Genomic DNA, 27,980 nt, shown 5'->3' with positions numbered 1-27,980 from the left:
CCTGCTGAAGACTTAGAATGGAGATAGGGACTGTGGAGTGAGAGAGTGATCAGACTACAGGGTCAGCATCACAGTGAAAGGATTATGCCCTCTCACTCCTTCCTATCTACAGACTAACTGCTGAAGAGGAAGCTCACAATAATATCCAGGTGGATATCTGACATTCAAATTATTATCTCTACTAGACTCTTGGAATTGACAGTATCAAGAGTTTTTTCAATTCGTTTCATCTGAAAAAGAAATAGACAAAACACAACTCAAAAAGATAGAAGAAACCCTGCAAATATCAACATAATTATTTGCAATAATTCCTTAGCAGTTGCAGAGAACATCTTGTCCTCTCTGTTCTCTGCACACACTGCTTCACAACTGTAAGGTAGCTGATGAACCCAGAGAGCATGTCCTGGCTGTTCACTGCACTGCTGCCTGCACATTCCAGGCAGCCTGTGCTTGTCAGGGTCACAGATTATAATGCCAGAAGGAAGCACAGTGACCATATATTTTGACTTCCTCTATCACCCATAGGCTACTGTCAACTTCTTTATGAGCCAGACAAAATTTCCTGGAGAAGGGACAAAGGAATATAATCTTCAAATGTTACCGTTTCTGGGAATCCACTGCAATCTTCGTTAGACTGTCACAACGGGTAATCACTGGTTAGTAAACTACTATTCACATTTGCATAGTAATCAAAATAAACATGAAGAGGTATAGACTTTCCAAAAGAGAGCTCTGTGGGAACAGCACTGATCAGCAATGACACAGTCTGTCCCTAGCAGGGATCAGCTTGGATTGCTGAACACGCTCCCTTACCTGCCGTGCTCGCAGGGCCACTTTAGCGTTGGTTGTCTTGCTGAGCTGGGTCAGCTCAGTCAGAATATTAATGAGCTCATCTGTCAAGGTGGGGTCACGGCCACATAGCTGGTCCTAAAAATAAAGAGAACTGAAAATGTTTAGAACAGAGAAAAAAACATCTTCTGTCCTCCTACAATGGAGGTTAAACCTGAAATACACACACGTGCACTCTGGTGCACATCACCTCTAGAGGTCTTGTTCTAAATTATTCTGTAATTCTGTGTTGACAGGGGTACAAGTATTAGGCTTTCAATAATTTCACACATAAATAAAGAAGGGACTGGCACCATCACCCATTTTCTTATTTGTAGCATGTGTTTCTGCATCCAAACACATGAGGAATACTGCCTTGTCAGAGAGACTCAAGTAAAACATTTCCCATTACCCAATTTCAGCTTTGTACCAGAAGTCTCCCCTGGCATCAATGCAAAATTCAAAGAACATTTAATTGTAGTGAAATACCTTATGTAGCATCCAAAGATTAGCAAACTTTCACCATGAAATGTGACCATACAGAGAGAGTTTAACTGCCAGGAGAACCTCCTGAAGTCCACTTGAAAAAAAAACAACCCTCAAAACCAAAAAACCTCACAACTCCACAGCCCCAAACCATACACATGCTTTGTACAGCTTCAGCAACACTGGAAAAAAAAAATAAATCCTATCATTCCTCTAACAAGGCTAAGCAAACCCAAGTAAACCCAGAAATTGTATGTTTCCTGCCACAGTACAGGAATGAGTCCATAATATTTCTACTAAACAGACAGTCTGGATTCTGAGGAAGTTCACTAGCCTACTTTACTGTCTGAATTGGCTGGATAAAACAATCCAACTGAACACCATCATTTTCAGTGTTAATGCTGTTTCAAAACTCCTTTAGATTCAGCCATTCAAAGGAATGCAAACAGTAAAGGCTTCAAGGTGTTTTGTTTCCTGAACAGAGGAGGTGCACTCTCATGAACACTTTCTTTCAAAAATAGTTTCTATTCCCATGAATAATCCCACAGACTTCCTACTGACAGTGGTTTGTGAGCCTCTTCCCTCCGTCTTTCCAAGATGGAAACCCTGTAGGCACCTTTAACAGCACTTGTTTGTTCAGCACTTAATAGGTTTTCTCTTGGTAAATGAATCATAGGAGGAAAACTGAGAGATGAAACAGGGATTTGCAACAGGAAAGAGAGTTGGTGCCTTAGAGTTTAAGACTCCAGAAAAGGCCCTTTGAAAATAGAAAAGGGGAAACATCTGAGCAGCAGGTTAGATTGGTAAGCTTTCCAGGGAAAATAAAGTAAAAAACAAGAAACAAATAATTCCCATAGGCTAACAAATAACAGCTCACACTACAGGCAATTCCAAAGCTAAATAGGTTTTGCTCTTGACCCCTTTCTCCCCAACCCCACTCAAGCTCCATGCCACTCCAGGAATGATGGTGTACATCTCTGAGGGAGAGACACCACAGCCAAATCACTCTTATTAAAAAAAAAAAAAAATAATAAAAAATCTAAGCTACTAACTCTAATTGGATTGTTGCCCCCTACTAACCAGTCTTGGTCCAGCAAACATTACACTGATTGTTCCCAAATAAAGTTCTGTACATTTATCCACTCCAGGTCACTGAGTGAATTCACAGTGAATAATTCAAGAACTGCCTTTGCCATATTTGAAATACAAATTCCTGCATGTTGTAATGTTACTGCTCAAGGTAACAAAAATCCAATAGGAAGCACGACATCTGCCATGCCACAAGCAATTCTGTCCAGTTAAGGCCAGGATGAGTGTACAACAGTCAGTTAAGTACATAAAATGAACATACACTTCAAATCACACTGTATTTCAACAAATATATGAAGGATGAAGTAGTTCCCATCCTGCCTTAAACGCCTGCTAGCAAAAAAAAGTGAATGATGGCAGCATAACACTATTACTAGAACCATCCTCAGAGTCCCTTGTTAATAATGGATTCCTAGGGATACATCAATAACAGCAGCATAAACATCCAAGTATTTTGACATGACGTGTGCCCTTGGAGGACAAACTTAAACCATCCCACATAAATAGCCCAGCAACCCATAAAATGCCACAGCCTTCACCACGATGACACCAAATGTGCCACAGGGTCCCTCAGACACAAGGGGAACGTGAGTGGGAAGAAAGAGAAGTGAGAGCCTTTTGGTTAACAGTGTGGCCTGTAGCTCACCTGATGGCAATCCTCAGCCCTGCCATAGATGACACTGTGACCAAAGGCACGTTGGAGCCCCCGTTACCCATCTGAGCTGAGAAGTCCCTGTGACGCTGTGCTCACGTGAGGTCAGACACCCGTGGGAAGGCCTCAGGCACGGCGCTGGTGGAGGCCACACAAAAGGTGCTCCTGCCTCCTGCTCCCCACCCACCTGCTCCTCCTCCCTGTGCAGAATGTGCTCTCCAGGACATTTTGAATTCTGGCAAACTGGTATTTCAGCCTTTACTTGAGAAGAAGTAATCAAGAGTGGTGGGAAGAACACCCACATGCAGCTTCTCTGCCTCTCCCAGCACACCCCACACTCCCTTCACTGTCACTGCCAACATGCAGACCCAGCGAGGCTCAGCCTGCGTGGAGGTGAAAAACTAGGAAAAAAAAGTTTCAGTCCTACTTTAGCAAGAAATAATCAGGATGACAACAGCAAAATAAAACAGGTAGCTGGCGCTGTGTTGGCTTTTGCCTGCACTGATTGGCAAAGGCAGCGAGCAAAGCCTCAAACCAGCTCTTTGACAAGGCCTAACGCCTCCCCGGCACCCCCGTGTAATTACACACTTGAGTGACTGGACTCTGAAGAAAATTGAAGGCCTGAGCTGAGAACAGCTGCCATTTTCTCTCTCCATCACGCCAGCATGATTACTTGAGAAATGAACAGCCTCGGCTCAAAGCTACTCCAGAATTCTCAGAGGAAATATGGCTCCGTGTTCAAATAATGAGATTCTTAAGGCAAGCGTTACTTACAATCACACCACACACCAAAAAGGGAAAGGAAAAAAAATATAGGAGAGCCAGAAAGAAAGAATGCCAAGGTCCTTATATCTTACAAATTAGAATTTAAGAAACTCAGCCTCAGCCTAGGACAATTATAACTCTTTTTCAGCTTTTGAGAGTTATTTTGTAGACAGCTACTTTGGACATATTTTTGGCAGTAACAGACCTTATTATGTCTGGGGGAGGAGGGGGGGAAAAGAAAAAAGAAAAGGTGGGTGGGAGAGAGATAGCAATGTAATTAGCCTCTTAAAAAGCAGGATTCCTAACTCTAGTCTCTTGAAAATCATGTTGAAGTTAAATTCATCCAGCCTTGAGGAAGCTGGGCATTCATTCTGCTTCAAAGCATTACGTGGGACAGAATTTTTTGAGGCTTTTTAGGAAACAGGAAAAAAAGAGGCAGAGCTCAATTGTTGCTTTTTAATTCTTTTTCCTGGAAATGTAATTTACTGGGAGTTTTACCCATTTCAGTGGGACTGAATTTAACGTGAACTGAGATCACGAAGAAGAACATGATCAGAAGAACATGAGGAGGTGATGGCAGGTCCTGGAATGAGGATTTATTTGCGTTTCTAGGGCAGAAATTCCTCTGTCCAAGAGGAATTCCCACCCCAGGAGATCCCCCAACACTTTCTAAGCCCCCTGGACAGCTGCACACCATCCCAAGGGTCAGAGGCCTCATCTGGAGTGACCAGCTTTGTGCTGAGATGTTAAGTCCTGGTCATTCCATCATGCAGCCCAGTGTGCAGCCAGCCTGAAAAGCACCACTACAGGATCTCAGAAGAATTTCTGAGATGATAACCAAGAAGAAGCTGAGTGAGCCACTGCCAAGCCTTTAAGACCAAACTATGGCTCATTAAGGAAGAACACGTGAAGCCCCTCAAGGGCCTTCATATGGGCTGGCTAATGCCATGCACTACCAGGAAGTCACCCTCCTTAGTAATGAAGGGCCATAAACATGCTGCAATCATAGAATTATTACCACAAAATAATAATCTGCTTTTTGTGCTAGTAGCATATTGCTCTGCTTTCCAAGCAACTCCAGTTTGAGCACCAGGAGCTATACAAAGACAGAACCTCTCTGAGACCACTGAAGATGAAGTAGCAAACTAAACCAAGTATAAAGTCACAGCCCAGTGTCAGAAAGTTCAACTCTAGCATTCTCCCAATGTAAGAGCTAAGTCTGCATTCTCATCTCCCCACAGATGCTCACAAATCACTTGCATAATAAGCCTTCAATGCACTTTGATGGGTAATCAATGCAGGACAGTCATGACCCAGAAGGTGCACGGACACTGAGAAGAACAGTAAGTTCTGGGTCTCCTTTAGCACGTGGCTTACATGCCCTATGAACAGGTGAGGAAACTTCACACTGCTGACACCACTTTTGTAGTTAGAAGGCTTCTCTCTTTAAGGATAAGAGATGCCAATTCAGCACCTTTCAAAGCATCAAACATACAACTGTAAGAAGATGCAAATTTCTAGAGCACCAAGAGACAACTTACAATGAGCATTGTAACAAGCAGGTTCTTCTTAGTGACTTGAGCATGAGAGAAGATGTAGTTCAATACAGCATTCATATCACTTTTATTCTCTTCCCGAAGGGTAAAGACACACTTGTCATAGTGACCTGCAATCACAAATGCACATTTTTTTCCAGTCTCCACACCTCTGTGGCATGTAACACACAGCCAGACTTCTCTTTTATTTTGAAAACATATTTTTACATATATATTCTGAAGATCTATTTCACACTGTCCACACAATCAATTCTGAGAAGGAAGCATTTCCCCCCTCACCCCCTTGGAGTTTAATTCAAGCATCCTACTGTTACTAAAACAGCTCCAATATCAAATATGCCTTTGCAAGGAACACAGGGAGTGGAATGGTGGGCTCAGTCTCTCATTCAAATGAAGACAAAAATAAAATAACAGCACAAAGACTTGTACCATCCTCTACTACCAGCAAATTGAAGAGGAAATGAATGTGCAGTACCACTAGGCTGGTGCAGGTATTGGAACAGGACAAAAGCAAAGTAGAACAAAATCTGAAATACCTGGAAGAACCAGAGCCTCAAAATCAGCTAGTGCTTCATTGCCATCTTGTGCCTGGATACAGGAGTGCAATGCATTTATTTCAATTCTGTTTCAGGCTGCTTGAGCTTTGTTCTTATGGTAAGAACCACAAACAGCTTCCTGGTATTTTACAGCAGGTGCAAATACTCAGTGACATTTTTTTTTACTGTATTTGACTTTCTTACTATAGAATGTAATAAACAGCCAAGACAACTAAATCGTGTGATGAGTTTAAACAGTTGTTCTGGTTCTATTTTTTCTGCAGATGCTAAGAAATCAGGAAATAAAAATCAGCCTTCTAATATGAAGTTTCTACACGTGGAACACTCAGGTGAGGGAGCTCTCCAATGCTCAGTCACTGCTGACAGAGTGAGGGAACACTTCTGCCTTAAAGTGGGTCCATGTGGACCAAATATTGCTCATTCAGAAATTCACAGAATCATAATCGTTATGGTTTGAAGGGACCTTAAAGATCATCAGGTTCCAACCTTCCTGCTATGAGCAGGGACACCTCACACTAGACCAGGCTGCACAAGCTTCATCCAATCTGGCCTTGAACACCTCCAGGGATGGGGCAGCCACAACCTCCCTAGGCAACCTATTCCAGCACCTTACTGCCCTCATGGTGAAGAATTTCTTCCTGATGTCTGACCTAAATCTCCCCTCTTTCAGTTAAAAACCATTACCCCTTGTCCTATCATTCCCCTCTCTGGTGAAAAGTCCCTCCCCAGCTTTTCTGTCGCCCCTTCAGGTACTGGAAGGTGCTCCAAGGGCTCCCTGGAGCCTTCCCTTGTCCAGGCTGAACTGCCCCAACTTTCTCAGCATGTCTTCATAGCAGAGCTGCTCCAGCCCTTTGGTCATCTTTGTGACCCTTCTCTGGACCCTCTCCAACAGCTCCATGTCTTTCCTGCTGTGCTCAGACTCACCATGCTGAAACTGAGTCTCCACCTTCAGATACTGACGGAGCAGATCCATCACTACAGCCTTCATGTGACCCCGAATACCACTGCGGTACCTGCAGAAGCAAGGAAGTCAAACCCAGCACTGAGCGAGACGGGCACAGCACTGCTTCTGGAGACCTGCAGGTGAACAGCACTCAACATGAGTGGCAGGATAAGCCTGTTTGCTTAAAAAAGCTGAGTCTCCACCTTCAGATACTGACGGAGCAGATCCATCACTACAGCCTTCATGTGACCCCGAATACCACTGCGGTACCTGCAGAAGCAAGGAAGTCAAACCCAGCACTGAGCGAGACGGGCACAGCACTGCTTCTGGAGACCTGCAGGTGAACAGCACTCAACATGAGTGGCAGGATAAGCCTGTTTGCTTAAAAGTGTACCTGGTCCTGAAAATCCCAGCTGTTATGTGAATGCACTGCCATTACTGTTGAGGGGTAGCATGGCCAATGTTTTGCATCAAAACATCCTTTTTCTTCTAAAAATACTCAAAACTCTAGACACTGAAATGCATAATGCACACCAGTGGGTTGGTGAAACAGCCAAGATGTGAGTGTCAGGACAGAAGTTAAATATTTCTTTCATATGGCAAAGGGAAAAAAGGGAAGGATCTGTGTGTGTCCTTCACATAGGCAGCCAGGGGCCACACACACACAGTCCCTTGCTGTTGACCTCCAAGAGGAGCATGCAGACTTGTTCCTGATGATTTAGACTCTTGAGTGTAATAAAACCACTTGATTAAAGTTAAGCAGCCTCAGGTCTTTGCAGCAGCAGCAAAACGGCTTAGGGGGCAGCCCTGAAAATGGCTCACCTCTGTACAAGCTGCACAATGCTCTGTGTGTTCATGAAGAAGACCTCACGCTCCGACTTGCGGTTCAAGGTGGCTGCGTGGCTATCCAAGATGTTGGCAATCTGAAAGAGAGCAATCACATGGCAGCCCCAGTCCTGGATGGGATGATCTGGCTGAACAACCAGCAGGGAAGCTAAGAACTTCCAGACAGATTAGACCAGAACTTCAGCATCTTCCAGCAAAGGCCAAAGCCTTAAAATGCTAAGGAAGTTAATGTTCTGACCATGATACAAAAAATGAATGTAAAGTATAATATACTGGAGAAAACTTCTTCCAACATCTCATTACCTGGTCTCATTACTCTGACCTCCAGAGAATGTAAAGCAACTTCCTCTGTTCCAACACAAATTGCTTTTTATCCCTCTATATAAGTGTGGTTGATCACCTGTTGGCTGGGAAACTGGCAAAGGACTGATGTGATGTTGCTGGCATATTGGGCCATCTCCTTCTTGATGGACTTCTCTACATTGGGTGGGATCCGTCCAGAGACACTGGTCATGATGTCCTGAAGTTCCAGCAGAGGCAAAGATGGATCTCTCAGTGTCTTCATTAGTCGCTCAACCCAGCCTTTCACCTGGAGAAAGACAAGGCAGTGTGAAGACAAGCATGAGAAAAAGAGTAAGCAGCAAGAAGGGAGAAAAGGAAAGGCTTCTCATTGAGGTCTTCTCCACTACTGTTTCATCACACAGTCCAGGGACTAAAATAAAGAACTGGTGTAAATGTCCAAGCTGCTGTGCTACCTTGTGCCAACAACTGACTCAGATTTGTCCACCTTCTTTCCTCCTCCCTCTAAGACTTCTACCACAGCTAGCTGTGCAAGCAGCTCCCATGTACAAGGCTGCAGGCACAAGCAGTACAGCTCAAGATCAACTCCTTGCCTTTGGCTTTGTTTTAGGTGCCACAGGTGGGACTCTCCCATCTTCCTCTCTGCTGACTATAAGAAAGTCTAAGAAGCAAAATGGAGCTGAGCTGGCACTAGCAGGGTAGCAGTGCTCTGACTCCTGGTCCTCTGGCTGGGACAGGCAAATGAGCCAGCCCTACCCTTGAGCAGTCTGAAACAAGAAGGAACCATTACCTTGCTGCTGAAGTAGGGCTCTGGCAGGCAGTACCCATTCATCACATTGACCAGGTTATCCAGCACATAATGGAAGATGCGATGGAGTTTCTCGCCTCGAAGCGCTGTGCTCTGGATCTGCGGCAAAGCGCCCGTGTGCAGCTCAGCCTGGAAACACAGACACCAGCACAGTGGCACTAACCCTCCTGGCTGCCATCAGCCAGGCTGGTCACATCCAGTTACCCTTGACTAGAGGCTCAGATCTAACTTGGAAGAATTCACAGAGTGGAAAATGCATTGGATTGAGAGACAGAAAAGTTGTAAGCTGGATCTCCAACAGTTCTATGTTGTACACTCACAAAATAAGCTTCCAGCCTCTCTCCCAAATACCTTATGGTTGATCTTATTTTTTAGACCTAGGATGACCAAAAATCTCAAGAAAAAGCACAGGAAAAACCAACAGACTGGTGCCAACAATTGCTTTCCTACATGCCAGACTCCCATCCCTAAATGGATACATGTCTTTGCCTTTCACCTAGAAAAAGATCCATGTCCTATGCTTGCTTGTTTTTTTCCAGATTTGATACAATTGCTTTCACCTGGTCCCACTCTTGGAGTGGTTTATCAATTCCCATCCTCCCAAAGTGGGTCACTTAAAGAACACAAGATAAAAAGAAGCTAAATAAACTTCCACAGGATGTAAAGCAGACAGAAAAATCAGGCCAACCTGCAATATTCTAGCCAGCCATGCACCCACAAGAGTGCTGAGGTAAGATGAGAACAAGAACAGTATATAAGCTTAGCCTGAATCAGAAAAAGAGGCAATAACCTGAGTCCTAGTCTTCAAGTAAGGCAAATAAATGGTTAAATGACAATTCCAGTACCATGCACAAATCTAAAATTGGCTCAGTACACTGGACCAGATCATACCACTCTCAACATCACTCCCCAATTAGAAACACAACAAACATCTGCGCTTCCTTCAACTTCTCACCTGCTGAATTTTTTGCTGAACCCTGCTGGGATCATCCAGCTGGAGCTTGGCAATCACACAGCCTGGATCCAAGACTGCCCCTGGGCGTTTGACATAATGGATGCAGCCTGATTCTCCTGCTGTTAGTGTCATCACCATTTTCATCACCTGTAGCAAGGAAAACAGGTTACACACACAGCTGCCATGTTTGCCAAACGGTTCTAGTTTTGGGAGCCAGCAGCCAGTGTCCTACCTCAGACAAACTGACCTGCATAAGCATCTTTTGCTTTCAGGCTTTCTCAAAGGCACACACACTAGGAATTAAATCCCAAGCACTTCAGTGAACTGTAGAACAAATTACTAGGCCACAAAATAGCACAGCAGGAGGCCATCCTCAGGAATGTCCCCTGTTCTACACTGCTTGGACCCACAGGTACTGGCATCACAGAAGAAGGCCCCACATTCAAGACAATGAACAAATAAGATAAAATTTACTGCTGCAGCTGCTGGACTCTGAAGGCTATAAGTGGGAGAGCCACTCTCAAAAGCTATAGCAGCACATTTTAGCCTTTGCTAAAAGCAATGGCTTCCAGCAGAGGGAACTATGATTATTTCTAAAGGTCACAGGTCTCATACCACTCTTCACAAGCTTCCTTAGATCAACCCGGGAAGCTCTTGCATGAGAGTTTGGTAGGAGTGGAGGCAGCCCAGTTTTACCACTGCTATACTGTGCACCATAAATGGGAACACAGAAATTGAGTAGGTGGTTTCTTCTTAGCCATGGATCTGCTGCAGTGTAAAATAAGTTATACAAAATATTTGGATCTCTGGCTTGATATTTTTCTTGTACACATTGTCCCCAATGGGTTTAATTGCCCCTCTGTCAACACACCCTCCCCTCCCTCAAATCTGTTTTGAGCCTTGCACTCCTACACAACCTCTTCTGCTTTCCTCACAGGGATGCAGAAATTGTTCACCCTCCTCCTCTCTAAAAGTTAAGTAACTTCCCAGGGAGAAGGGAGGAGGTGACACTTAATTCATCCAATCAACCTGATAAAAGATCAGGCAACCATAGAAGTCTTAATTTGTTACTTAATCCTAGCATATACCTCTGCTTCTGAGTCTTTGTTAGTACTAAGTAGTGCTGTACAACTAGAAAGTCTTCACCACAGCTAGAAAACACAGTACACATGGATCCCATTCTCCCTCAGTATCACATCAAGATGACAACCACAGTCTCACTGATGAGAAATTTTGCTCATCACTTGGTATTACAGTCATTAACACTCCAATTTCAGCTGTTGAGTAATTTCTTCTCCACCCCACCAGTCTCACTGTTGTTTCCTCCATTAGTCCAGTTTAATACACAGACTAAGATGGAAAAGGAAATACTGTGAATTATCCCTCACACTGAATTCCCAGTTCCAAAGCATTCACCTTCCCCTGCCCCCCAGTTTTTGCCTGGACAGATTCAGTATCTGCACCCAGGTCAGTTCTTGAGACATTTTTACCTCTATTTCTGCAAAGCACTGGCCTGAAAACACGTGTCCCCCATCCTCCACCACATACTGGATAAGCTTCCCAGCCGAAGGCGAGCGCAGAATGGAGGGATCATTCTCCTTCTCAAACACACAGGTCTTGTTACCGATAGTGATGCGATACCTGGGAGAGAAGGGGGCAAATCACTGCAGCAGCATGTCTTGTAGGAAGGGAAAATCCATTCTCTCTTTCCTTATTCTACTTCAAAGCAGAACTCAACAAAATCACCTCAGTCAACTCTGAGGAGCTGAACGGTACAGTTGTATGTTTATTAGCAAGGTTGTATGTGTAATACTTCTGGGCTTCTTCTCTACCAACAGGTATCACTCACTGTCAGAACCAGAACCAATGAAGTTGGTTCTTCCAACCATCTATCTTCCAGTATTTCACATAAAACAAAAAACTGATGTTAGGGGAGATTACACTTGCCAGCCACAACACACAAGGCATTAACCAAACCGCCCACCTCATGCAAAATCCTCCTGCATGCAGAGCAAAGCTGAAGAGCAGCATGCGCCCATGTGGCAGTCAGAGAGGCTGAGATTTTACAGCATTTTCCAACCCAGAAGGTTGCCCAAACTCCTTTTGCTCCTCTGGCCGGGAACGCTGCATTTGTCACAGAAAAGACCAGCAGAGGGGGCAGTGGTTCATATTCCAGAAGCTGGAGATTTACTGACTTCACTGCTATGATCCCTGCCGGGAATTCTGAGGGAAGGCACTGAAGTAGTAAATCTTGTATCCCTAAAGCAGTTACGGAGTTTCAAGGATTTTAAAGATTGTCACTTTCTGGTTTTTGAGTTTTATTATAATCCAAAAGGGCACTTTTAAAGAACCAGCAGGACTCCACATTGGAACACGTTTGGATCTTTCTCCTAACAATCACCAAGATCTGTTCTTCAGGTGAAGGCAACTTCTCCCTTTAAACTCATCCATAATATATCTAATAACCTCTTCCTAGTAGAGAATTCCATTCCCAGCTGATCTTTGGGAAACATCAAGTTACCAATAAACCTACTTTTGGCTTGTATCTAAATGTTAAACATGAATCTTTTCAGCTTGCTCACCTGTCCACTTCTTCTTTCATGTAGGTAGTGTAGCTGCTCCCATCATAGGACAGGAGCAGCCCCCCATCACTCAGTCTGTGCACATCAACTTCCACACAGGAGTTGTTCATGATCACCACGTAGGAATTGGGAGACTGCCGGGTCACCTGTGGATCCAGAAGAATGGTGGACAGCACATGAAACAAACACAGCATTGGTAGTGTCTTGGTTGCCACAACATGCACAGTTTTCCAAGCACTGCAGAACTGGGAACTAAAGAAGGGGACCAGAGCCATTTGTTCTCATGATAGATGGAAAAAAACAATGTCAAAAAACCTGGGATCACAAAGCCAAGGATTTAGCAGTCAAGAGATGCCAAAACTAATGCTGACCATCAACTTTGATTTAATCCTCTCCTACTTATGCATTAATTGTATAGGTTTGATTATACAACCATATAGCATTTTTTCACCCCAATCTACATACAGGTCACAGTCATATACTAGAATTGCATAATGAATGAGAGAGTTTGGAGGGGGAAGGGGAAGAAAGATTGTCTCCTGGATGCCTGGAAAAAGGCATCCTATCCCAGTACCTGCCAGAGTTCCCACCTCAAACTGGGTAAACCACCTAAAGCTCAGTGCCTATTTCTCATCAAAGGGGTGCCAAGATAAAACCACGGAGGTGGAGAATACTTAGAGCTGCAAAAAACTGTCATTAAAAGCTTCACCATCATACAGTTGCCGGAGGAAGCTAATTAAGATTGCACAGGAATCTTAAGTCTAGTATTTCCTAACTTTTAAATGCTAAATTTCACAACCTCTAAACAGTATTTCTAATATTTCTTTTTTTTTGCACACAGCAAAGAAAAAGCAACACAGAAGGGGAAAATGGCTACAAATTCTGTCATGCTGATCAAACTGGGCCCAAACACCCAATAGATCAGATCTACATATTCAGAAACATCAACTTAAAGTTTTGGACAACAAACAGGCTTTAGTCTTTGCCTACAACAAAGTGTTCTTCACCTTCTGCAGAGCATTTCTTGAACCTGAAAGGTTAAAATGTTTACAGAGATACACAGAAATATTGCAATGGAAAGATGAGATGAGGTATTATCATAAGGGAGATTGTACTGATTTCTTAACCCCATTAAAGCAGAGAAAATAAACCCTGCACAGATTTAATTCCAATAATTACACACATTACAAAGATTAAGTCAGAGCAGAAACACAGACATTTCCAATTCAAAGTGGCAAGAGGACAGGATCCCCTGTTGGGCATCGTACCTTCAGCACATACTTCCGTCCTTCATATATGAGTTCCACATCCACAGTGTTCAGCAGAGTATGAGCAGGCAGGACTTGGCCCCTTAAAAGAGAAGCACAAAATCGGTCTTCCCATAATTTGGAAAATTATGTCAAATTTGGAAAATTAAATCAGTCCTCAATACAGGTGGAAGATAATATCTGGTGATTCAAGACTCCGTGGCAGCACAAAGAGGAGCAACTCTACATTTCTGAGCCATCTCTTGAAAATTCTGCCAAAACTGCCAGAAACCAAATCTATTTGCTCAAACAGCAGAGAATATTTTGGGGAGATGCACAGAAATCTGTTCATTTTCTTAAGCCAGTAGACAAACAGCTTCCCAGGGTCAGAGAACAGTCAGCAGGTAACAAGTTCTGTGCATCTCTAGACTGTACAAAACTTGTAAATCAAAACTTTTTACCATCTGCTTATCAGCCACCTACCAGAGCAGCTTGGAATTTTACCTTTCTAGAGAGTGTAGGAAGTTTGAGACACTGTTTCGGAGGCTCACATCAGCCACGTGCAGAGCTCCACACACTACCCCCAGCATGGTGTCAGGCCGTTCAGCCTAGGAAGAAAGGGTACACATCTCCCTTAGCTTCAGTCCATGCTGGACAGCCAAATGCAGAGTCAACAGGCTCAGCTCTATATTTCATTCCCAACCAGCCTCTCTTTAAAATTCAGTTGGTGCAGCATCCATGCAAACACTATATGTTGGCATTAACCCCTGTAACTCCTGATAAGAGAACCACATTTTTTTAATTCCTGGAACAAATCTTGAGGCTCCACCTACTTTCCCACTATCATCTGTCCCAAACTGCAAACCACAATACTAGGCCTTAATTCACATGTACACCAAGATGCTTTTCTAGCCAACTTTAAGACCAGCTTTCCCTGACAGGGATGACTTAGGATTTTCATCTAAATAAGAAGTAAGGCCAGTGGAAATGTTTATGAATAAAGTGGCAAGTGGGAATTAACCACCCCCTCAGCCAGCTCCCCTCCTGCCTGCAGCCCTGTGGGCCACGCAGCCGCACCTGAACTTTCTCAGCAATGAGCCGATCCAACCAGCCGGTGTCGATGCGGTTCTGCTGGAAACTCTCTGTTTCCAACAGTTTAATCAAGTACTCAACAGTGGTTCGGAAATCCCCTCGGATGGACAGCTCCTTCAAAGCCACTACCATGTTTCTGAAAGAGAAAATAATACCTATTATCTATCCCATACTAACGGTAATTTGCAGGCTGGTAACTCTAGATAGTTCCCCATGAGCCGTTGGGAAAAAACAGGCTGAAGGTTATAGCAGAAGAGCATGTGCACTGGAGCAAGATCCTACATGACATGCTTGGGAATGAAAGAATATTGATTTTCTTCAATCTGCTGCTGGTATGAACAAAAGCAGCTCAGCCAGCACCAGCAAACAGATCAGGAGTTCCCACTGTTATCATCATCTCAGCACCCACCACGTGTCAGAACTACATGACAGACTGACATGGTCTCCATCCCACCCAGAATGGAACAAAGGAAAGGCTCTGGATGAAAACCAGCATGAATGACAAGTCAGACAGTCCTGTCTTATGACCAGATGCTTTCACATCCCACACCACATAAGGGCACTCAATGGTTTACAAACCATTACAGAGAACTGGCATTAACAAGTTATCAATGTTTTTCCTGTTAGAAGCCTTCCACCTGAATGCTTTCCAAGAGGGAAATACACAATGGTAGCTGTATCATATCCAACAGCAGGTACACAAGGCAGGAACAAAACATAATGGCAAAAAATAAAGTAAGCAAAAAGCGTAGAAATGTAGGTGCAACACATGGGAATTGCAGAGCAAGATGAGAAGCCTGACCACGATGTGGACAACAAGGTAAAGAGAGGGAAATTGCTCATATAACTCCTTGAAGTAAGGAGTCTTGTTTTACCCATGGCACTTTGGATCAAAGAGGACACAACCAAGCAATGTCCAAGGTTCTATAACTTTTCTGACTACTCACGAGATGGCTTCTTCACGATTTTCTCCCCAAGAGAAGCAGTGACCAAACTGAGAATCAGCAAATTCATGAAGCCCTCCTGCAGCAGCAACACTGAAATAGCCCCAGACATTCTTATTGCTGCGGAAATTCAGCTCCTGAACTGTACCAGAACTGGGCTTAAATCCCTGTAAAGACAGACAGACATTGCTATACATCCTAATGAAAAAGTAAATAGTCCAGAATTAGGGAAGTAATTAGAGTTCTGAAGGCTGGAGAACCTCTTTGTGCTGATAAATACAAGAGTAAGTTCAGGCTGTGTCTAACCAGAGTTACAGAACTATCAGCTAAGTGAGATAAGGGAAGAATATTTTAAATTTGCTGCCAACATTTTCAGGATCAGCAGCAGAGATTGAACCCAGGTGTAAAGCCTACAGTTATCAGACCGTGGTCAGTAACCACAGAATTTAAAACACTCACTTCATCAGGATTCTCACTGGTGATACGGGCAGCGATGACGTGGCCGCGTGGACTGGGGACGTGGGCTGAGTTCTCAAAATCAATGGACGTATCTCCCCATGGAGACACACCATACATCACCCGGATATCCTTGATTCTGTGGAGGGGAATCCCCATGGCAATCTAAGGAAAAATAATAATTAAAATCATAAAAGAAGCCACCACTGAGCAAGTTTATCTTCTCACACAGAGAACCTGTCCCTTTAAGAATTAATTCCACCAGTTCTCTGTAGAAGCAGTTCCAGTTCAGCAAATGTGTGCCTGTCTTCTGATGTGAGCCTTCCCCATCAGCACACCTTGGAACATTCATATTTCCCAGGACAGCCAAGCTCAGTGCAATATCCAGCTTAAGCCCTTCAGTCAGTATTTTCCATTGACTGATTAAAAGTCCCCAGAGAAAGCTGGCCAGTGCCAGGTCAGCTGAGGATGGCCACGCATTAGGCCTGTTAAAAATACACTAAGGTCCCAGGGAGAAAGAAGGTCTCTAATTGGTTAGAGGAAACTGTGGAATTTTGCAACTACAAACTCTGGAGAGAGCAACCTGCAGAACTGGCTGCTGGCTCTATCCTTCTGGAGTAAAGTCCCACTTGTTCTGTTCGTTAGCTGGGAAACTTTTTTACAGCTACAATTCAGAAAGCCTGAGCATTAGCCTAAAAAATTATTTCAGCTGTTTCTCAGCCAGACATCAAGAGAAAAAAGACTGAACTGGTTACAAAATCAATGCACAGTTCTGTGACATTGTACCTAGCATAGCAACAGGAAGAACAGTGCCCAAACAATGAGGAGAGCATCTGACCAGTTACAAAACTCACCAAGCTTGGCAAATACAGACATAGAGCTACTGGAACCACTTGCTGAGAGAAGGCTCAGGCCAAAGGAAAACAGCTCCTGGCGCTGCCTACAAGATGTTACTGTCCAACTGTTTGTTTCCTCTACCATCTATGCAATAAACTCCAAAATGCAAACAGCAGGGAGAAGAAAGAAACCAGAAAGAAAGCAAAAGTGTAAGAATGAGAGGGCTGAGAAAATGGAACTAGAAAAGCAACTAGAAGCCTTAATGTGGTGCAAGACAGAAAGGACACCGTGTATTCATCCATCAGTGGAAAAGGTGGGGGCTGAGAAGAGGGAAATAGAATGAGAGCACAAAGGGAGCTCGGTGGGGATGCACAAGGGACAGATGAGCCACAGTACACATACCAAATGCTTCCTCCAGGATGTGTGAAGGATTCCCTCACAACTTCGGAGATCAGAACAATGAAAAGCCTACTTGTTCACACAAGACATAACTGTCACTCACTCTCATGACTTCCATTTGAAAAAGCAATACATCAAAATTCTTAACCACTTTGCCACATCTATTCAAATACCTAATCATTAAGCACAAATCCTGCTTTGTAGTCAGGATGAGAAGCAGGGACCTCAGTGAGGAGGAGGAATCATCTGTGATGTGTGAGGGGCTTGGGTGAAAAAAATTTTCTCTGCAAGTCAGGAACTGCTCATCAAAATTAAAGGATTCAAATCACTTCCCAAAACTTCGAACAATTGCTGAATTTGCCCAAAGATGAAAAATTCAATTATTTAGGTTTTTACCCTTCCCTTTGTCATTAGAAATTGTGGAAGAGGCTGTTGCCCCTTGGAGGCAGACTGGGCAATGTGCTGCTCAGAACTGGCACAGCACTGGAGCACACTGCTGGCCTCAGAAGCCAACTTCAGAAAATAATTTCAGAGCTTAAAGTTGAACTACTCATGGCCAAAGCACCTTCAGACAGACTTTTTCACACAACTTTTCCTTAAATCAGTTTTCCTACCTCTATGCTTTATTCCTCTATTGCTTCCCTTCACACTTCTTTTAACTGAAGGCCTACCTGGGTAGTCCAGGAGAAACACCTGGAAAATAACCTCTCTTTGCTTTCCAGATCAGAAAGAGCCAAATGACAGAGGTAAAATTTAGTGGAAGAGTTATAACAGAAGATCCATAAATATTTTGGAATACTGAATGAAGCTTTGCTACAGCCACAGAAGATAAATCCAAAGCTGAGAAAGTACCAAGATGAGCCTCTGAGTGATGAGACATTTTTGTTGAGGAGGAAATGTGGGGGAGCCAGGTATCACCTATCTGCACATGAGGATATAGGCCATATTTAGTAGAACTCTTTAACACTCTTTATATTCTCTCCACTATCAGCACCAACATCTAGTCATCTGCATAATGTCAGCATGTGACTCAGTTTTAGCACAGAACCCTGGCTGTGACTCAGACAAAAGTCGGCCCCTCTATTTCACTGGAGCTTCAGCAGAACAGGTTTTTCATGCTCAGGCCTCTTCAACACAGCACAGTTTGAGGAGCTCAGAAAGGCTCCAGGAGCACCGACCAGGTCTGGCACTGACTCACCTGGAGCTGTGCTGCCGGCAGGTTGACATCAGCCACCATCTCAGTGCAGGGGTGCTCCACCTGCAGGCGGGGATTTAGCTCCAGGAAGTAGAAGCTGCCGTCCTGGCTGTACAGGTACTCCACAGTGCCTGCACTCACGTACCCCACCATTTTGGCAAGCTTCACTGCACACTAGGATACAGGAAAAAAATATCTGATTTCCAGACTCCATGATCAGTTACCTGTTCATCCACCTCACCCACTGCAGACTTTTTGCTGGCATTCTGAAACATCCAAAAGCTTCTAACAGGTCTGAGAACTGCTCAAAGCAAAGCCCGTGGCATAGGAGTTCTGATTTCCAGGTTAGTTCATTTACAAGTTACAGAAGGCAGAGCCTGAAGCAAATATTTATAATACTCAGCATGAGACTGTTCATACAACTTCCACAATTTGTTTATAAAGTGCCAATATACATTTAAAACACACTTCCCTCCTATTTTGGGGCTGCACATATTTTCGAAGGGATCTCTACCGCTGTTTGTCAGCACATGGTGGGCTCAGTTTTGGCAATGTGAGTGGTTGCCCACACGAAGCAGTTTAAGACACACACCCCTATATTGCTGCTTGAAAAGGTGCAACAATGCAAATCTCTTGGAGGTGTGAGGAAAATAAAAAAAAGTCCTGCCTGTTTCTGGAGTCTCACCAGGATGAAAGAATTTGCAGAGCCACCCTCACCTGCTCCATGTGCTCAAACACCACTGAAGTGGCAATAGAGGCAGGTGCTTCCTCGATGATCTTCTGGTGCCGGCGCTGCACGGAGCAATCCCGGCCGAAGAGAGAGATGGCGTTGCCGTACTGATCGGCCAGGATCTGCACCTCCAGGTGGCGCGACTGCTTGGCTAGTCTCATGACAAAGATTGGAGAGCCTGGGACCTCAGCTTGAACCTACAGCAGATAAAGAGGCAGATCATTTTTTGCAAACAACCTTAGCCATCATCATCCCACCTTCATCTTTGAAGCAAGAAACATGCATAATATTTCCCCTGTGCCACTTGAGGTTGAAAATACCCTGTGTTCACTCGTATGTAATTACAGTGCCATTTTCATCCCTCTTGGATTTCCTGACTAACCCATAAAGGCTTATGTCCCTCAACACTTTTAAGTTACACCATAGATGCCCTCCATTACTTGGATTTATTCAGCATCTCCTATGATGTTTGGGCATGTGACAACTGTAATGGATATGCAGATGCATTGAAATCCTACCAACATGCACAGCAGAGCAAACAGGAACACATGATTCAAAATAGTGAAACAGGCTCTGATACATAATGCAGACTTTTTCAGTTCCTAAACATTTCTGATTCAGTGCTCTCAGAATCACTCAACCTGAACATTTAGAACAAGACAGTACAAATCAGTGGGCAAAGTTACCTGTCTAAATAGGTTAGGGAAGTCATCTGCATTGTTAACTTTCCTGATTCCTTTTCCTCCTCCTCCTTCAGAAGCCTTGATCATGACAGGGTAGCCAACCTCCTCAGCAGCCTGATCATGTTGGGCAGAAAAACATGAGTAAGTACAAAAAGTTAGCAGAATGAAGTTGATAGTATCATTATTTCCCTTTTGACTTGTGTCCAAGCTTCCCTCTCTGACTCTATTGAGCAACCAAGACACAAATGGGATAGAAACCAAATATTCCAGTTTGAGAGGGTGCCTGTAGTTGGAAAAATCAGCTGTGATTTTGTGTCTACAGAGAACTCCAGTTTCTCAGTGACCACAAAACCTTTTGTCCATGCTTCATGCCATTGAATTTAGGAAGTCACAGAAAAGCTTTTTTGTAATACAGAAAATCTTTCAGCTGGGTAACATAAAGAAGTCATATACTCCACCCCTCTCTTCACAAAGGAAAATTTCCAAACCCTGTGTCGTGCCAGCAGTATTTCTTATTCTAGAAATTTTCCTCAGAGGAAAATTACCAAAAGATGAAACCAAATGTGAGGTCAGGGGTCTCTAGTAAAAACTCCTTCTTCCTGCATTAAACAAAAATCAGACGAGAGCCCTTAATGAAACACTGTTCCCATATTTATCTTGTTCTCCTAATTCTCACCTAATTCTTCAGACTGGGCTGAAAGATGATACAGAAAAGATCACTTTCCAATTTCTAAGAGTTCTGTGAGGCTGAGAGTCTAGCTCTAGTCTGCACTACCAGTAAAAAGAAATTAAACCTCCAGCTCTCTCCAGCTGTACATGCAGCAAGACCTCAGACACCTCCCAGTGCCAGTCACCCACCCGCAAGCCATCATCGGCGTCTTTCACGTAGCCTTTTTCATATAACTCCTGAGGAACATTCAAGATACGCTTCTGAAGATCATTTTCCTGCCAGTCCACTCGAAGACCTGAAACACAAGCAGCAGCATCTTAGTCCACTCTGCTGCAAGGCTCAGAAAAAACTCACACACCAGAGATGGGCAAAACAAACAGCAGTTGTATCTCCACAAGGCACTAGTCTGGAAGCATTTACAGAAGAGAAAATGAGAACGTAAACAGACATTGCTGTTTTCTGGGGAGCAGATCTTTTCATCCAACAAATTACATCCTCCTCCATTTACCTTGTGCAATTCTGAGAAACAGGTTATTTACAGTCTTTTGAAACTGTATTGTTTCCATGAAAGCAGGGTATTTGCTGTGTGCTCCAAAACTACACACTAGATAAGTCTGCAGAAATACCAGACATTACAGCTGCACTGTTAGACTAACAAATACCAGACATTACAGCTGCACTGTTAGACTGTTAGACATGTTGTGCACGTTACACAACATGTACATTTTGCCTGACATATCCATATATATCACAGTCTCTATGTCTAAGCTTTGGATAATACAAATTTGAAACCCTAAACAGATGGAACATTTCTTCAATTGCCTTTTTGTGCACAGACACTACTTAAAGATAGATGTGTTGAAGAGAAAAAGATTAGAATGATCTTGACAAAAGCAAAAATTTCCTTCTTACCACTGCCACTCCAAGGAAGAGTTGGAATGCCAGCAGTCTGAGCCACTATTGAGGAAGCAATTTTATCTCCTAAGGCCCACATTGCTTGGCTTGGAGGACCTGCAAAGAGCAAAACCAATGTATGAGAGAGACACAAGAGATGCGAGACATTAAGGAAATGGCCAGAACTCTGATTTGGGTTCCACGCAAGGGGGATAAATAAACACTGAAAACATTCAGCTTTTGAAACAATCTAACAGGAATCTTTTCTGATTTTCTATCATACTATATTCAAAGGCATGTTGAAGAACTCAACACTTCTCCTGTACAAGAATTATTTCCCAGCATATGTCCAAACCTTGTCTAGTTTCATTAGGTTCAACAATTGGAAACAGACTACACTGTTGGACAGCCTATTCTGCTGTTCTGACTGCTGCAGGGAACATATCCTCACGCTTGTAAACCTCCTGGCTCTCTTTTAGACCCAGAATTTTCTATCTCACTAAAACTATCCAACTAGACACTAGATCAGCAGTATGTATCTCCTCACCCATGAAAGCAATTCCATTTTTGTGAAGAAGTTCTGGTAGTTTAGGGTTCTCAGATGCATGGCCCCAGCCAGCCCACACAGCCTGCAGAAGAAAATAATATAATTCACTCTTTGTTTTAGCAAAACAAGCAAGTGAGCAGAAATAGAAGGCATGCAGATACTTCAAGTATTTAGCTTCCTCACTGAAAAGAGCCTCATAACATTCATAAGCCAGACCAGTCTCCTGAACTACATGGTATGTTTAATTTAAAGGCATAGAGTCTTGCATCTTGTAGGCAAGTCAAAGGAGGCTGCCAAAGCAAGCTGTTGAAAAAGAACTAAGTGCAGGGAAGCGAAAATGTGCAGGCAACCTTCTATCTCCTGCAGATATTAATACTGGGAAAGCCACTGCACTGTAACAGGCACTGCTTTTTGGTGCTAGTGTAGGTGTGTCATTTCCCATTTCCCTGTCTTTTTTTCCCAAACACAGCTCTTTATCTAAGGAAAGAAGACTGCTTAGTGTTACGTCCTGTTTTGAAAACAACCTTTGACACTTCTCACCTGCACTGGAATCCGCTTAGCAATATCAAGAATGAGTTCCACATTTGCATAGTTGTTGTTGTTTGGTCCTCCAGGAACTGGGACGTAGTGATCTGCCATTTTAATATACTCTGCCAACACAAAGAAGGTCTCACTTAGACTGCAAATCTAATAAACAATACTTTGTCTAAAACTGCCTAAGTCTACAGTACTGGAAGCACTTAACCTCCTCTCAGGAAAATCTGTTTACTTGACAGAACAACGCACCATGCAGCAAACATACGTTCAACTTCTTACATCCTTATGGGCACAAGGGTCAGTGGAAGGAGATTTTATCCCTTCACAATTTTTGCAACCCACCTGCATTTGCTTTCAGATCCTCAGGAGTCACCATGACAACAAATCTGATCGCCCGCTCGTTTCGAAACATCTCGTAGGACCAGCGCCGGATGGACCTCATGCACTTCACTGCTGCAATGCCATTGTTTGCTATCAGGACCTGAGGATGGCAGAAGCAGAAGATTATATGAATCTAAACAGCACAAAACACTAAACAATCACTAAAACAGGTTTTTTTTCCCTGCAGACTCTTCGTCCAGTTTCGGGGCTGTGCAGTTTCATTCAATCCAGCAAGAACATCTAATGGCCCATCAGTCAATTCACAAGTCAGCTCTTGCTCAACCATAAAGATTTTCATGAATCATGCTTTGTTTGGATTAAAGGGCAGTAGGACACATAAGAACAGGGATAACAAGTATCTAAAACATTCAATACCTGAGAGAAAGAGACCTCATCCATTAAATGATTGTGTATTTTTTTATATACACTTTTAGTGTTTTTTCCAGCCTGCTTTTGTTGCATCTGTCCACAAATCCTCCTGGACCAGCAGAAGTGCTCTAGCTCACTCAGTTGTGGTTTTTTTTCCTGTCATACCAGGCTAAAACAATGGGATGTTTATTGCTGACATAAAATAATATGGAAACAAAGATTACATAGAGTGATAGAGTCATAGATACTTCAGGGTTGGAAAGGACCTCTGAAGATCATTTAGCCCAACTCCCCTGCCAAAGAAGGATCACCTACAGTAGATCACACAGGAATGTGTCCAGATGGGTTTTGAATGTCTCCAGAGAAAGAGACTCCACAACCTCTCTAGGCAGCCTGTTCCAGTGCAGAACTACAAGTGCCAAGTTCAGGAATACTAACATTTTGACATCTGCAGTGTACAGCCTTATATAGAGAGAAGTCATATATCAAGATAAAGGAACAAAATGCAATCTGCTAAAGCCAAAAAGCTCAGCAACTCACCTTTTCAATGACTTTATTCCCTCCAAAACGAGTCACAAATTCTGCTGGAGAAGCCACAGTGAAATCTCTCTGCACGTCAACTTTCTTCCTGTCCCGGCCTTGCTTTACAAGGTGTAAACCAGACATACTGGGCCTGAGGAAATTTGCAGGAGACAGAAAAATAACAACTTGGCAGTGCAGATGTATACAACTAGGAGAGGATATGTGAATAATTTATAAAGTTTCCCCCCTTGACCATGTTTCCCAAGCAGATCCACTCCTTGCCTCCAGGCCGCTGTGGCACCTGGTCCTCAGCTTTTACAGGGATTGCTTTGTTTTTCAAATACCTTCCAGTAACCTCCCTGCAAAAGCCAGGTTATCCAGAGAGTTTCTGGTTATGTTAATATGTAAGTGGTGTGCTGCCCAACATAGAACAGCACTACACCACCACATTGCTTTTGGTTCATCTAGGAGAGCTGGGAAATGACAGCAATGTCTTCTGGCTTTGGTGAACTAAGCTACCAAGATCAGACTCTGCAGGAAATCCTATTTGGGAACCACAGTAAAAGAGTCTCCAGCATAAATGAGAGACTCCACTATCATTTTACAAGAATTTTCCACCATCCAGTTGTAAATATCAGAAGTTCCAAGAGGTAGAGGACAAATTGATCATGTTACTTCTACTACCAGCAATGAAAGCCAATTTTATGCCTGACAAGGTTAACCTTGTCCTCTGCCACTGCCTTTCTGTGCAGGAATGGGACAGTCACTTCCCCTTCTTATGCTTCAGCTTCCTCAGAAGTGACACACAGACAAATCACCCTTAGCCTTTGCAAGCACCAGAGCATTTGATTTACTAAAATTCATCAAGCATGTGTCCCCTGGAGCCAGGCAGCCCCTGCTGGCTGCCCTTCTGCCATGGGAAACGCACCAGGAACCTCTGGCCTCATTGACTGCTGAAGTGCTGATACCATTGAGCAACTCCACTGGGAAATGGGATGGGACATAGCAGAAAGTGACTGGAATTACTGGGGGAGGGCAAGAAGGAACAACCAACCCAAGGAAAAGCAGAGTCATGTACAACACCTAGAGGTATCCTTTTAAACACAGCCACCAAGGAGAGGTAGCCCGAAAGCTGCACCTGTGAGGTTCACTGGCCCACGTGAGGTTTGGAGCATCTCAGCTTGAACAAGCTGCTGTTGGAGGTGCTTGGTGACAGCCTGAGAGGAAACACACAGATTCCCCCTCATAAGTACATTATGACCTATGAAGATCTAGCCATCTAGAACGCAGATCCTCCTTAACCCTTCCTTAGGAGAACAGCAACATCAGAGACCAGGATTTTGACTGAAAACATTGCTGATGAAAGGAGACCTGGACAAACTGTAGCTCATATCTGGTTTAAATCCAGATTCTTTTACCCATCTTTCTTATGAACACTCATGGCACTAACACAGACCACGTCGTGCTCTGCAAGACACGGACAGAAAAGTTCTTGACCCATATCATCTAGCACAACCTACGCAGAAAGGTTTGTGCCAAATCCTGGTATAAACAGCCAGAAACTGTACTAGAACAAGATATTTCAGGTAAGGCAAGATGAGTGTCAAGGCCTCGCCATAAAGATGTTTATTTCCCACACTCAGGATGGAGTGGATCCTTCTGTCTTTGTGAACATCATCTACTTTGGCTGCAATGTCCTACTGTGGAACAACACTGACTTTGTGAGGCTTTCCAGCACAGCAAGACATTTATAGCACTTGAAATTCAGATCCCATGTTGTGCATTAACACATCACTCTCTCTCTCCAACACGGGAAATAGTTCCATGACAAATGGCCATGAAGAACTTCAGGTAACAGTCTTGCAAACATTGAGAAAACTGAGAAGTAAAAGCCAGTTCTAAGCATAGTGAGAGAGGCTTTGAAGCAATCCATGATGCCAAGAGTGGGAGAAGCAAAGGCAACAGGAAAAATATGATAAATAGGGTGATTTTAAAGCATGCTGTAAACACAGATGCGTATCTCCCAGTGATATTCTAGGACATGTAAGTGGCTGTACTAGGTCAAATCAATTGTACCTCCCATCTAGTTCCTTGTGTTCCTGCTAGCTGATACCCAGAGAAGGGCACAAGAAAAAGTTGTCTGTAGAAATTCTTCCCCTGACTACTTTCCCTTCTTCCAGCAAGCTGCACTTCAGAGATAGATGTTGTCATTGAACTTAAAACTTGCTCCTATCAGTAAGAGTTCACAAGTGGCTCAGTGATTACCTCACCCCAGGAATTCAAGGACAGGAGCCAACAGACAAGAAAAAGAGGAAAGGTGTAGTTAAGGTTCAACTTCTAGTAAATGTGTGTATTTAAAGACGGTGAGAATCTATGGCATAGCAAGGAAGGAGCACAGTCCAACAAGTGAGACAGGTTTATTTTTTGCAGGTTTATTGAAAGCAGTCTCAACAAAAACAGGAAAAAGAAAAATCTTGGAATCAGAATCCGTGAACATGTGTGACTGTGAACTATGCTGACAAGTAGAAATTATTACGCACATAAAGATAATGCTGCTGATAAAATGTCAACAAAACCAGAGGATCATAATCCAGAATAATGCACAAACACTTGTTTATAAGCAAGTATAGTTCTGTTTAATGTGTGACAGTGAGCATACCAAGAACATTAAGTTTATTTACTAATAACTACAGGCTGCACATTATAATCAAAACAGGAGAGTTTTTTTCTTTTTTGCAGGGTAAGATGAAGCAGAAGTTGGGCAGCAAGGAAGAAAGAGTAGCAAGCTCTAAACAAAACAGAATAAATGCTGAGTTAGTAGCAGTCATCCCTACTGATCCCTGGTGATACACAACTGCAGCGTTTTGTTACGTAGGAACTTTCCGAACGCTCATCTATCCCTCAATTTAGAGAGGTCAGAAGTTGTGCAAAATCTCAGACTTTAACACTGATTCCCCAACTCAGATGTATTCTAGCATCTTTCTTACAGACTGCAGGCATAGACACCTCACACACGCTGGTGAGGTTTCAGAGGATAAAATTAACATGGAAAAATATCAGTATGCATTTCCAGCACACAGTGCCCAACTGCCTCAGTCCAAGACAGATGCTGCTATGCAGAGATAATCATATCTATAATTCTTACCTTTGCAGCATGTGGTATCTCATTTCCTGACTCTGCTCTGCAGAATCCTCCATGCTGGCTCAGTGAAGGAATTAACGATTTCGGGCTTGCTTATCACTCGTCTAGTGTAGCTGCTGCTATTTTATTTTCAATATTGCAGCTCAAAGCCCAGCAGGAGAAAGCTGCAAAGAGCCTCTTGCACTCATGCGGTTCTCCTTGAAGCAGTGGCACTTCCCAGATTGCTTCAATCTCTTAACCTTTGTCCCTCGCTTTCCACCAGCCCTCTCTCCCAGTCACTCTTCCTGTGACGCAGCATGCAGAGAGAGGGGAGCAGCTTCCCTCTTCTGCATTCAGAGGAAAGCAGCTGATCAGGAAAGAGAGAAAATGATCAGCAGGTTATGCAATGAGGCTCAGCACACAGCCCCGGGGCTGCAGCACCGCGGCCGGGCCCAGCCCCGCTCCCGGGATCCAGGGAGGCAGCCGGGGCCGCGGGGATTCCCAGGCGCTGCATCCCGGGAAGCCGCGCAGCACTGGCCGAGCAACACGCCGGGAGTGGGAGAGCTCCTCCTCAGATGGGCGGCAGCGAAGGAGCGACTACGGGGGCCAGAGAGCCCGAAGAATTCAATCAACATGTGGGATTTAATGTCAGATTTTCACGGTGTGGGAGGAGGTGACAAGGAAAGCGTTGCCAGGGCTGCAGAGAAGAAAGTCAGAGGCACAAAGAGCACAGGGGTCATCCAGACACAGACAACAGATCACACCGGACACCAGGTTGGAAGCTGGGAGAGCCTGGACAAGTCACTTAGTTTTCTATGCCTCTGTTTCTCCACCTATCCAGTGGAGATGAGATCACTCCAAGTGCTGCAGGAATAAATGTCCTCGCAAGCAAAGTGCTGCAGCCCTGCAGAGTCCAACAACATCCCTGGAGAAAGGGAAGCGCTCAGGACTGAGCACGTGCAAAAAGAGATGGCAAATATTAGGGTAGG

At 43.8% G+C, this 27,980-nt stretch overlaps 1 protein-coding gene across 2 annotated transcripts in view; it reads right to left on the bottom strand.

The window, feature by feature from the left end:
* ACACA (acetyl-CoA carboxylase alpha) overlaps positions 1 to 27,980 on the bottom strand; it is a 122,264-nt gene that overhangs the window by 84,695 nt on the left and 9,589 nt on the right. The window contains exons 1-24 of one of the 2 annotated variants that reach the window (XM_010009044.1): positions 27,016 to 27,068; positions 23,889 to 24,021; positions 22,941 to 23,079; positions 22,602 to 22,711; positions 22,062 to 22,143; positions 21,533 to 21,631; positions 20,809 to 20,915; positions 19,954 to 20,064; positions 19,255 to 19,464; positions 18,541 to 18,711; positions 16,110 to 16,271; positions 15,654 to 15,817; positions 14,692 to 14,842; positions 14,119 to 14,222; positions 13,636 to 13,717; positions 12,368 to 12,513; positions 11,276 to 11,426; positions 9,786 to 9,932; positions 8,813 to 8,959; positions 8,123 to 8,311; positions 7,699 to 7,799; positions 6,858 to 6,946; positions 5,362 to 5,486; positions 814 to 927 (exon numbers count right to left, since the gene is read on the bottom strand). In XM_010009044.1, coding sequence (XP_010007346.1) covers positions 814 to 927; positions 5,362 to 5,486; positions 6,858 to 6,946; positions 7,699 to 7,799; positions 8,123 to 8,311; positions 8,813 to 8,959; positions 9,786 to 9,932; positions 11,276 to 11,426; positions 12,368 to 12,513; positions 13,636 to 13,717; positions 14,119 to 14,222; positions 14,692 to 14,842; positions 15,654 to 15,817; positions 16,110 to 16,271; positions 18,541 to 18,711; positions 19,255 to 19,464; positions 19,954 to 20,064; positions 20,809 to 20,915; positions 21,533 to 21,631; positions 22,062 to 22,143; positions 22,602 to 22,711; positions 22,941 to 23,079; positions 23,889 to 24,021; positions 27,016 to 27,068 — 3,087 coding nt within the window. Of the gene's footprint in view, positions 1 to 813; positions 928 to 5,361; positions 5,487 to 6,857; positions 6,947 to 7,698; positions 7,800 to 8,122; positions 8,312 to 8,812; positions 8,960 to 9,785; positions 9,933 to 11,275; positions 11,427 to 12,367; positions 12,514 to 13,635; positions 13,718 to 14,118; positions 14,223 to 14,691; positions 14,843 to 15,653; positions 15,818 to 16,109; positions 16,272 to 18,540; positions 18,712 to 19,254; positions 19,465 to 19,953; positions 20,065 to 20,808; positions 20,916 to 21,532; positions 21,632 to 22,061; positions 22,144 to 22,601; positions 22,712 to 22,940; positions 23,080 to 23,888; positions 24,022 to 27,015; positions 27,069 to 27,980 lie in introns of those variants that run through there. The other variant, XM_010009045.1, reaches the window with a different exon arrangement.

The sequence above is a fragment of the Chaetura pelagica genome, unplaced genomic scaffold (assembly GCF_000747805.2).
Source record: "Chaetura pelagica isolate M959 unplaced genomic scaffold, ChaPel_1.0 scaffold72, whole genome shotgun sequence".
NCBI classification, from domain to species: domain Eukaryota; kingdom Metazoa; phylum Chordata; class Aves; order Apodiformes; family Apodidae; genus Chaetura; species Chaetura pelagica.
Note: the sequence above shows the minus strand (reverse complement) of the source record. Positions and strands in the feature narration are given on the sequence as shown.